General features: G+C 50.8%; 1 protein-coding gene across 1 annotated transcript in view; it reads left to right on the forward strand.

Annotated features, from left to right (window-relative positions):
* Nucleotides 1-10,121, forward strand: part of LOC119112353 (homeobox protein Hox-A7) — a 34,468-nt gene extending 24,347 nt beyond the window's left edge. The window contains exon 3 of the mRNA XM_037236509.1: nucleotides 8,156-10,121. Within this exon, the coding sequence (XP_037092404.1) occupies nucleotides 8,156-8,409 (254 nt within the window). The 3' untranslated portion in view covers nucleotides 8,410-10,121. The remainder of the gene's footprint in view (nucleotides 1-8,155) is intronic.
* The last annotated feature ends 1,774 nt before the right edge of the window (nucleotides 10,122-11,895 follow it).

Raw genomic sequence — 11,895 nt, forward strand, 5'->3', positions numbered from 1 at the left:
AACACTGTCCTTTAGTCAAGGCCAGTTCAGCATGGTTTCATGTAAGTTGATCGGTTTCAGGTGTTATCGACAAAGTTGTATCCCAAGAATCGGATGTGAAGTATCTTTGTCATGTGTGGTCCTGCGAGAAACTGGTGGACTCAGATTTAAATCCGGGCAAGGACTAAAGCTGGATCTCTAACGACTTGGAATCGGGTAGGGATCGCAGAACCACAAAATTGTTGACTCAGGCTCTTACCCCTGTAGTGTGACAATGATAACCTCGGGACAAGGGCTCAAACTAACGTACCTCGCCTCGACCCAGGCTCAAGCCCATGAAACCAGACTCGCTTCTGACTTGTTTTAAACTCCTTTCTGCAGTAGCCACATGTTCGGTCTTCGTCCTTGCTTCAGGAATCGCCAAGAAGGTGTGTCATACCCGTAGATGGCTTGGAGCGCTTCAGTTAACCTTCTGAGTGCAGTTAGCTGCTACGATGATGAGTTGAAAACGCAATAGACGGTCGGTGTTTTCTTGCCTGTGACGTAACCGTACACGGCTTGCTTCAAACTTGCTGTTACATCGGGTTTCGTCTTGCGTTCGAAAATGAAACACACCTCATTTTATTTTTCCGGGTTCATCTTTAGCTTGTCTCGTTTTAGGAATGCAATTTCTATTGCAACCGTCGTATTTTAACCGAACACCCACACACTCCCGCAAAATGTGTGGTTTTTCCTTTGTCCAGCGAACCCAGCTGTGGTAACATCCGTGCGTGATTCAGTTACTTAGTATTTGAATTGGATAACCGTATAAGCAGCCTATGCTCGCTGGATAATACATTTTCTCTGAAACTAAGTTACGGCTGTTTATCAGCACCCATCATCAACAAATCATCGGAACAAAGTAATGCAAAACAATGACGTATTTGGAGCTGTATGAAGGAAGATGAGATTTCAAGATTATATAATTTGATCAATGTTATGCTCACCGTCGCTTCAAAATTTGGTGATATATGGTGACATTTTATGGTTCCTTTGATAACAACAGCCACGCACAGCGCCGCTACGGTGCCAACCTTGTCCCCAGTATGGAAAACGTCGCTAGAGCAGCGCCAAACGTTGCCCAGTTAACATAAGAGCGATGCCGTTTGTCATCGCCGTCTCTCAGTGTGGTTCGATCTGGCAGGATTCTGGCCGAGCCCATCCATCATCTCAACGGTCGCGCACACAAACACTCTCACGCACACCGCCTGACGGCAGTTTCCACCACTGGCTGAATAATTCATGGCGCTTAGGCTGCGCATGTGCTCATTTGTCAGTGCTGCATTGAGAGCGTCGCAGCGTATTGACGCCGCCCGGAGCGGCGGCGGGCGCGCGGTGCCCCGCGCTGCTCGGGTCGGGGTTCCCGGCCGCCGCCGCCCGGCCGCCGCATCCCCCGGTCGTACCTGAGCCCGGCCCGAGATATACGGCTGGTGGCGCGGCAAAATGACATCTTTAGAGGGCAATAAAAGACATTATAGTACTCGCTTTTGGATTTATGGCCGGGCAGAAGTGGGTGAAGCTTGCGGTAGGTCAAGTTCAGTGCGTGGCTGGCGGCGGCGCGGCGGCGGCGGCGGCGGTGATGACGGGTCGTAGTGGCCGTCGTCAGGAGCTGATCGTGGCGGGATGCAGGGCTATTAAATTCAGCTGGCGACCTTGCCGGCCGGCCGGCGCGCTGGCGGTGTTATGAGACCCGGCTATGTGAATGACCGAGTAATGTGGCGATAAAATGTTTAACAGGCACTCAAAGTGACACAAATGGGCACTAAAGCGGCATAACGCTTAGTAACCCTTTGGGTACGGCTGCGAGAGTAAGCACACGGGAAGGTGGTGGTCGACACACAGGGAGGCGTACTACCGTCCAGATGCAGCCTCGTTTTATTAGGCCGCCGATAAACTAAGCCTGGTTAATGGCTAGCGCTGGGATGCTCGCTCTCTGACAGTGCTCGGCACGGTGAGAGCGGGCAGTGCTGTGCACGAGCCAGCGGGTCGGCAGCGGATAGGCTGACCGTATTGCAATTGGTTGGCCTCGGCAGTGCGGCAGACGGCCGCCGGCACGGGACGACCTCTCTCCGCTCGGCTGATTGTTTAATTCCGCGGCTGCAGTTTTTTCGGAGGGTCGTGACCGCTGATTGATACGGTTCGCTTTTTGACAAATGGCACCGGAGCGTTTTCCTTTGTAGCGGCTCGACCGCCGATCCATCTCCGTCTGGCTGAGAACTTCATCTCGCTGGGACGGATGGAGCGGAGATACAGCCTCCCACATTTATCAGGCCGGCCTGGCTCGAGCGCAAACGCCTCCTTCCCATCCCGCTTCGCCCTTCTGGCCATCCATCGCTTTCGAAAATCTTATTTTTCAAGTGGCGGTGCAGGCGATCTGCCGATTTCATCGGTGTGATCAGTAGATCGCACCGGTGTCATATGCGCATTGCGCATTGATTCATTTCACAGAAGTGTACTTTTTCTGCGGTATCAGTTTGCTGGTTTATGGTGATGTATATATATATATATATATATATATATATATATATATATATATATGTGGGGTGGGGGTGGTGTGGGGGTGGGTGGGTGCGTTGAGTATGCTGTCTGATAAGTAAATTTGCTTCCTTAAAAGTCTTTCAAACTTAGCTAGGAGATGGTTGTGAGGTGGTTGGGTCTCGAAAGGCCTTTGATACAATCAATCGTTCCTAACTCGCTGGCTAATCAGTTCACTATTGTCAATAAGCAAACTAGTGGACGAGAGAAGATCCATCCATAGCCACCCATGCATAACCAGATCACTGTTTATTGTTCTTGTAGACATGAAAGAGGACAAACTTGCAAATATTTCCAGATTAAACAAGCGGGCTTCTATGCAAAGTGATGACTACAGTTGACGCGCTGCAGAGGACAGCCAGACACCGCTTCGGCTCATGCTAGAGGGCTGACTTTAAGGACGCCTGTGACCCAAATATTTGCATGAAGTCTGCCTGTCCTTTGATCTCTGGTTGTTTGTCTCTGTGTCGCATGGTAAGGGGTCATGATGAATCGTTCTGCAAATAATCGCAAAAAGTGTCGGTTGATTCCAGTAGGGTGTTAAAACCATGCGATAAACATAAGATTATATTATACTGAAGTATACCATGGCTTCGATATCGTTACATTTGACATGGACCCACGCTACTTAGTTGCTTACCTGGACTACGTTGGGCTTTTGCTATAAGTGATAGTCTATATCCTGTATCTTGGCTATGGTATGGCCTGTATCCACCAACTTGACCATGTTGTGAAATACCTGGTGGATAGGAAGTCTACCATAGCTACTAGTATTTATTTCAATGATATTTATTTTACAATGACAGGCCAAATTTATTATCATGTTTACCCACATTGCTACGTAGACTTGTGTAATGGTCACTGAGAAGCTTGCCTTAGTTTTCTTGCGCAACATTTTACCGAAGAACATTCCAAACCGAGTCTGCGTCTTGCAGCTACTTTTTTCCTGTGACTAGCAATATGAAACGCACATGACTCTTAGTACACGGTGCATTTCAAGTCCCGTTATTCAGTTTCGGCCATTTTCTCGAATACCGTCATTTGGGGGTATACGGGGTCGACTATAAAACCATCGATGTTGTTTCATAGTATATATTTTCAGTGTCATGCTTTACGCACGTTGTACATAGTGAAGATGCTACGCACACGCTACATCAATACCCTCAATGTTTTTGCTATTCTATAACATTATGCGTTGCTATCTAAGTAAAAGAAACATGCCTCACGCGGCTACCGCATTATTTACATCAGGACATCTCTTGGCCTTGACGCTGATGCCTGTCATCTTGTCCTCAACGTCTTCCGGCAGGCTCTAACTTGCGCAGAAATCCTTCATATCTGTGGGATCGTAGTCATCTGGTTCTCTTACGTGACTGTTGGCATCCAATTTGCTCGATGGCTGCCCCGATTTTACGCTCCTATCTTCTGTCTTACTTCGCCTAACCTGTCCCATATGTTAATCTAGCATCTTTTTCTGGACTTCGTTGTCTCATGTTTCAGCGCAGTTACTAGAACCATTACCATCTTTGTCAGCTGAGTTCGCTGCCGAAAACAGTTTCCAAATCAGAAAATTCTGATTTCAAAATCCAAGTTTTTAGCCGTAACGAACCCTCGCAACTGAAAAATTTCTGCGGTTTCACTTTCGTTGTGGCCAGAGCGCTGGCTGCCAAAAACTTGCCATTTTGTTAAATATAACGTGACTGCAGCTGAGTGTCACGCATGCTTCCAGGATGAAGTGTTAACTGGATAATCTGAGCACATATGTGGGAAGAGATCAAGGACATAGCAATAAGATGTTGGTTCGTGAACATTACTTGTGAACAGTCAGTGGCTGCCCCCCCCCCCCCCCTTCTGCTCTTTTATGAAGAAGACTGGTAAATGTTCTTATTGAGGGAGTGGTCCACTGATATTATACATTATAACGAGACAACATGAAAATTTACCCAGTGCAGCCCTGTTTCAGTGTAAAGAAATATCCCATGCATATTTACCTTACCTTGCAGCATCTCCATATGTTGTGAGAGCAAAGGATTGTAAATGGGCATCAAGAGCAACAAAGCTATTTCATCGGAGTTCCATGCAGTGTAACTTAAAAGCAAAAGCTGGTCGAAAGTATGCAGGCAAGCTGAACTTCATTAGACTTGAGTCTCGCGTGGCAAGGGCACTGGTGACGACTATCAGAATCCGCGCCAATGCGCCTCTCGTCCCCAAAGCTGCCGTGAAAGTCTAAGGTCTTAGCCTCTTTCTCCCGTGGGAACAATGCACGGGTGGGGTGCAGTATTAAATATGCATGAGGCAAAATCTAACAGAAGACCATCCATACTCCATATGTATGAAGACTGTGACTGATAACGGCCTTCGTCAGCCCGGTGGCAGTCTGGAGACTGAAAGCTGCGATTGGTGTTTTACCCTCTCGAAAAGCTACAATTAGCCGTCTTGTGTCCCAAAATCGGCGTGTTCACACGTCACCGTCCATACATCACGTGACCCCTCCCTCCCCAACATCAGGGCACCCTCGGCATGTGCGACCGAGAGAACCCGGCCGGTATGTCCAGTCTCATAGCCCGAGAGCTCTCTGTACAGGTCGAGTTGTGTGTTTGTGACGCGTCTGCGGGCGGTCACCCGTGGGCAAATCTCCAGCGCTGCTCTTCGCTGCATCCCGCTGAATAGTGGCATCGACCGCACGAAACGTATCAGCAGCAGTAGTATTGCAGCGATTTAGGTAACGGAACGGACACCCAGAATTTGTCACGCAACATGCTCCTAACTAAGCACTGTGCAGCGTATCTAGAAAGACGTGACGTTTTTAAATAGGTGGTATGAACTTGATCTCACGAGAATATGCACCAGACTGTTATCGGTGAGGCTGCACGACGTGGAGGAGAATTCGCCAGCTCACCACAAATGCAACCAGCTTGCGTTTGAAAAACTATATCGTGCTTGCGCACAAGGTGAAGCAAAACAAATCTGAAAATGAGGGAAGGTTCTTCACATTCGCAAAAGCGATGACCAGCTAGCTCGGCGGATGTGTTCATTGGCATATTTCCAATTCGCGGTAGCCGTTGGTGGAGCTATTTAGGCGCACAAATCAATCATATCATCGGAGATGTTGTTATGATCTCTCGAAACGACCTTGCATAGCTTTACGATTGCATCCAGTTTGACAGGAAAATTACGGTACTGTGCGAGACTCAGACCCCGTGCAGCGTCATGCTCTCCTACTTCGAAATCGCCGGAGCTTATTTTGAACGGCGTACTGAACGAGGACACCGATGATTCTGGTGCGGCTACTCGGGGCCACGTGAACCGCATTCAGGACGCACACTTCAATTGCCTAGCAGTTTTGATTATATCGTGCTTAAATGCTTTAACCTGCAACGCGCGTGATCTAGAATGCTTCTGAACCGTTCGCTCCGTCCCATTCCTTCTTTGCCTGTGTTGTGTCTAAATGCTGGCACTCGTTCGTTGCCACGCGTCATTAACCACAAGTGGAAGGAGACCGGGATCGCGTGTTACAGGGCACTCGTGCACCGTGGCGCAGTTTGGAGTCGTCGCCGCATTCTCGTGTGCTAACATGACCCTCGATCTGCATCAGATGCGGCGTATCGGGTGTCACGGAATGTTACTTGATGCCTTCTGCTAGGACGACGCTGCTGCCCGGCTGCCATCCAGCGTCGTTCAACAAACATTGGTGCCCAGATGACCCACCTGTTCTTGTATTTTTTATTTGAACGATGTTTACTGCGAATGATGCCCGCTTTAGTGCGTGTGTATTACGAGGCACTGAAAGACTGTCCTCCAACGCAATGGTCGATCAATGGCGTGGCACGTAGCGTTTAGGGTAGTGACGGGACCAAAATCACTGACTGGCTCAAGGTCTGACATACGACATCATCAGTCATGTGTCTGAAAACATTATTTACAACATCCTCCGTCACTCCTTTCGGCGACCCCGCGGCAGTGATCGTTCGTTGACCCTGCTGACGGGTTTGCTGACAGCAAGTTAGAAGATTTGTACTTTAAGTACAGGTTCAATGTTGTTTGGGCTGGAAGTGTACAGGACGCACTCTAGGTGTAATGCTGAGTTCTTGCAAAGGGCCTGGTTGATTCGATAAGTTTAAACGTTAGCTCCGTAGTTACGTGTGCACATTTCGACGTATTATTAGCATACGATGGACCTGATGGCGTAGAATTACGATAAGCGCCAAGAGATGCTGTTATTGCATGTGATTGAGAACGTATGTTGCCCTAGTCGATTATGTTTACCATTTCCAGTTTTAATCCTTATATCAGTGCTGCTAGGCAGACATGTACATGGATCTCAAGAATGGACGCATAGTATCATAGGGTTATATGTTGGTGGGATCCTCAGATGGGATCCTGAGATCTCGTAAGGTCTCCAGGCACATTTCTTCTACTAGGTATTGCCGTAAATAGTTCGTAAAGCTCTTGAAGTGCATTTTTGGGGTAGTCTTAATTGATATATCTAGATCGATCAATGCGCTCGTTCCAGGATTTCTGCGCGCGCCCGAGGTCTGTTATTATTCTGCGGAGACAAATATGTTTTGCTAGCCAAGGGACGCTTAGCTTACATGACGCCTCGCTGGACCATCTGCTACGTGGTTCCTGCGGCATTCCGATGACCGCAGTGCCGACTCCTCGTGCATCATGTTCCCCACATTCATCCGCCAGTCTGCTGCCGTTGGCCGGTCCACATTCCCGTCGCCCTCAGCGCGTGCATTTCCCATGCCGGCGACGCAGTGTCCGCCCGCTCCCATGACCGGCGTCCGTCCGCGCGTCGCCCGGATCCGCTGCGGACACGGCCGGGCGGACGGCCGGCCCGTAAATCCCGGCTCCCAATCAGTGTCGCCCGGTATAAAGGCCGACACCCCTGCAAAACCGACACGGCCAGATGGACGGCGATGTCCGTCGTCGGGCGCCGTGTGTGCTGGGCATGTTTTGCGCCGGTCCCAGATGGGTCCCGATAGCCCCGCCAGCCCCGCCGTCGCCTCGCCGGGCAGGCGGACCCCTTCCCCGTCCGGCGAGTCGCAGGGGAAGGGGGCCGTTGCCGAATGGCTGGAGGGGGGGGGGGGGGGGTCGGTGGCCAGCAGGGCGGCGCTGAGCGCTTTATGGGCAACGGAAGCGGCGGGTGGGCGAGCGGCGGATACGTTTGACACGCTGCTTGGAGGACATTTTGTGCGCCGGGTGTCCGTCGTCGGCGAGTGGGGGAGGAGGGGAGGGGGGGGGGGGGGCACGCTGTCAACATTGAGCAGATGCTCCCCTCGGACCGGCCGTCGCTGGCGGGAGCCTGCGAAGGCTGCAAGCGCTGAATATCTCCTGGGCGTGGGGCACTGTCTCGCAGGGGTGGCGCGCTGCCAGCGCCGTAGCGGTCATGGGGAGGACAGCTGTGGGAACCGATCTGTGTAACTTGTCTCGATTCGTACACATGGCCGAATGATGCACAGATGTGGCGTGGGGTTTACGAGCCAGCGTGCACCGATGACCTTTGCCCCCGACGCCGGCCGGTTGGCCGGCCTGTTTCGGCGGTGTTTGTACTCGTGTCGTCGACGGACCGCCGCTGACACTGTCCGTGTCTTTCCAGACCGGAAACGGGGACGGCAAACATACACGAGGTACCAGACCCTGGAGCTGGAGAAGGAGTTCCACTTCAACCGCTACCTGACGCGCCGGCGGCGGATAGAGATCGCGCACGCGCTCTGCCTCACCGAGCGGCAAATCAAGATCTGGTTCCAGAACCGGCGCATGAAGTGGAAAAAGGAGAACAAGAGCCAGGACAGTTCTGTGAAGGGTGGTGGCGCGCGCTCCGAGACGGAAACGTCGCCCGGGGACCCTTAGTGCGCCGCCGTCGCGTCGTCATCCGTTAGTCCTTATTTATTTATTGTTGGAGGACGTTGTGCGCGCGCGCGCGTGCGCGAGCGCCCGTGAGCCGGCGCAGGACTCAGTGATACTCGACTCTTCATTTGTATGCGTGTCGGCCGCGGCCGGAGTGAGCTCAACGGCCCGGATTTATGGCCGCCGGCGGTGCGGCGCCGGCGCCGGCGGGCCACCAGAGCGTCGTCCGGCCCCCCGTCTGCACGCTCCGCACGGCGGCTGGTGGCATGCACGGTGCACACACACATATACACAGACACAGACCGACACACAAACACACGAGGCAGCACACGTACACGCCCGGTTGCAGTCCTGCAGCCCTCCGCTGAGGGCTAAAGTCACCCGAAATCTTTTGTATAGACGCCAAACGCAAAGCATCTGCATTTTATATAGGGAGAGCTCTGAGTTGCCCACCTTGCGATGACCCTTTAGGTTTGGTTGACCCCGCCTCGGCCTGGCTGAGGCGGCCTTGACCTGACCTGCCTTTGACAAGCGGCGGCGACTCCTGACGAGGGGAAGCGTCGGCCGACCATGTGTAGGACATGCAGTATTTGTAGGCTAAACCTATGTCTGAGACGTGTGTGTGATCGTGCTTCGGCGTTTTTTTGTACGAAAAAAATACGTAACACGCGAGACCGCTTAGCGTGGACTGAAACGAAATACGTAATTTACCTAAAGTATACGTAAAGTTTCCATCCTAACATTGTAGTGTGTAAGGAAATGAGACTGGCAACTGACGCATCATTCATTGTTGAATAGGATATCACCTATACTTTTGGTCATTTTCTTTTCACTTGTTTTCATTGAGAAAGCGTGATCCTAAGTTGCAGAATGTTTATTATTAGCATGCTGTGCACACAATCAAAAGGCGTTTTGTCCAAAGTTGACTACATTGTCCAGCGGTTCTATAGTGATTTAGCCGTTATTTTTTGTGCTCGTCGGTCGCTGCGTTGTGCAATTTCCTGCTTTTGCATCGGGACCCCGAAGGCCCCTGGCGCCTGGAATACGTAATCAAGTGCTATGTGCGTCGTCACTGTAAATACGGTGTACCGATAAGTGGTAAACAGACTAAGTTGTGTAGATCACAGCGATTCAGCACACCCGCTCATCGGTAGAATTCAGTCAGGCAACTTTAATTCGAAAGAATGATCTCGAAAAAGTTTGATGATTGTACTTATGAGTTGTCAGCGGGGCGAGCGTTCTCAAGCGGGGCGTGTCTGCGGCTCACCAGCAACTTCAATACGTAACGCGGATACCTTTTGGCGCGGTGTGGTCGTTTTACAGTGAGCACGTTCTGGACCTACGTTGTACGTAACAGTTAGTACAAGACGCTGTAGGCAACAAGCCCTCCTGGTAACTCTAGCCCCTCCCCGACTCTGTAGTGACGCCGCTGTCGTGTTGTGGTCCATATATTTTCAACACCGGGAGTGCATGAAACGATGTGGAAATTTGTGTTAGTGGACTTATCAATGTCTCTCTCCCTCTCTCTTTATCCCGTCTATCTCGTGTCCGTGCTTTATTTTTCAAGTGACTGTTCGCGTGCAGGGCAGAACATGTCTGTAATCGAACCGTTTGGTTTTAAGGTTCCGCAGCATTGAGAAGCGTCTCAAGAATAGCTTCACGGTTATCATTAATTTGTAGTGTGCCACAACCTCTGTGTACATAGCCTTCATTCTAATCGATATAGCAAAATGAAATAATGTTGTTTTTTATTGGCTGTGCGGTACGACCCAAAGACGAACTGTCGCCCGAACTGAATAACAGCTGACCAGAGGCTAGTCCTCTGGTTAAATGCACGCGACATACTGGGTAAGTTACTTGACAGCCTCGTGTTTTGTTATGTTGGGCTATCTTCTTCAGAGTGGAATTAAATCCGTGTTTTCCTGAATGATGACTTAGCTTTTTTGGAGCGGAATTCACCTCTAAAACATTTTGTGTTGAAATGGTTGTGCCGTGAAGTTTGCTTAACATAAACGTTCACTTAAACCTGGAGTCGGGTCTAGGCAAATTCAAGATTCATGTTATGTTATCATGTTTATGTAGTGCACAGTTCATAAGGCTACGAATGTTGTCCATGGTGTCGTAAGGCATCGCTAAGCGTATGTGCATTGGTCGCCTACGTTGGCATCGGCCGCAGCGCTGGCTTGCCGAGTCGGTAAACTCGCGCCTCTGTTTCCAGCCGCTGTCGCCTGGTCCGGCACTTCGGGACTCCGGAGCCCCACCAACCGGCTCACCCCCTCGGCCAACAGCTGATTGGACCCTCTTTCTGAAGGTCGCCGCATAATTAGTCAGTTCCCATGACAACGGGCCGAGGGGTCGGCCGCGGCGGGGCTAGGGTGGGGCCACGGGCCGTGGGAGTTATGGCCTCCGCGGGGCTCGGGAGTCCACGGCGCGCGGTGAGCGACAACGTGCGAACGGAGCCGGCGCGTCGGAGCGCGTACTGTTGATGCAAGAAAGTCGGTTGATGTGCGGCCGATATGGTCTGACATCTAGCGACCGACGGCCGAAGGTGCGTGCTGCACCTCCGCACGCACGAAGGCTGTTTGCAGGCAAAGTTTGCCTAACTTTTAGGCGATGAACCAGTGCTATACTGCTGGTTATACAGCCAACCCAAGCCGAAACATGGCGCGAACACATGCGTGGGATTTGCGAGAAATTGCGCTTACCTCTCACTCAAGAGTGCCAAGGATGAGTTCAGCATATTGCACTCATTCAAGTCGACGTACCATTCGCGGAAAAGCGGATGCAGCTGCCCCAAAGGCAAGGCTGTGTATTATTGTACTGTACCAGTTATGTTCAGGCTTGTCTCTGCAACCAGCACTGCTAACTCAATACTGCAGTAAAAAGTCACATAAAGAGTGCTGAACACGCATAAGCAAACAACAGCATGGCCATCACCATGCACGCGTACCGCGTACGCCACGTACATCACCCCACATTGTTGCAATTGTCGTCAAACTTGGGCCAGGTTGAAGAATGACATTGGGTGCCGGCTGTTGTCAGTACCATAGCTTTGGTGTTGAAAGTGACTCTAACCTCAAACCACAGAACAAAAGAGGCGTAGTTGCATGGTTGAGTTTGCATGTTTCAATTTCAATTTCTCTCACCCGGGGTTAATTGAGAACATTGACTTCTGACTTCAGGTGATTCGACCGCATTGTCCCGGGAACTAGTCAAGAGCCCGGGAATGGGGCAACCAGATTGTTCCTTTCGTGCACCACAGTAGAATTAACGTTGAATTTCGCGAGATTAAGGTGATGTCAACCATGGGTGCTATCAGGCCTCTGAGATTTGAGGGAGGGGGAACCAAAGTTCGTGGTCAAACTAAGATTTGGAGAGGACAACTCGAACTAAAAATGTCATTTTGAATGCAAAAAGCGTGCATTTTATGGACAAAATGGGAGGAGAAAATATCGTAGTTTGGAAACATTTGAGGGACATCTCCTCCGG

This window comes from Pollicipes pollicipes, unplaced genomic scaffold (assembly GCF_011947565.3).
Source record: "Pollicipes pollicipes isolate AB1234 unplaced genomic scaffold, Ppol_2.1 Scaffold_7261;HRSCAF=8764_pilon_pilon_pilon, whole genome shotgun sequence".
Classification (NCBI taxonomy): Eukaryota; Metazoa; Arthropoda; class Thecostraca; order Pollicipedomorpha; family Pollicipedidae; genus Pollicipes; species Pollicipes pollicipes.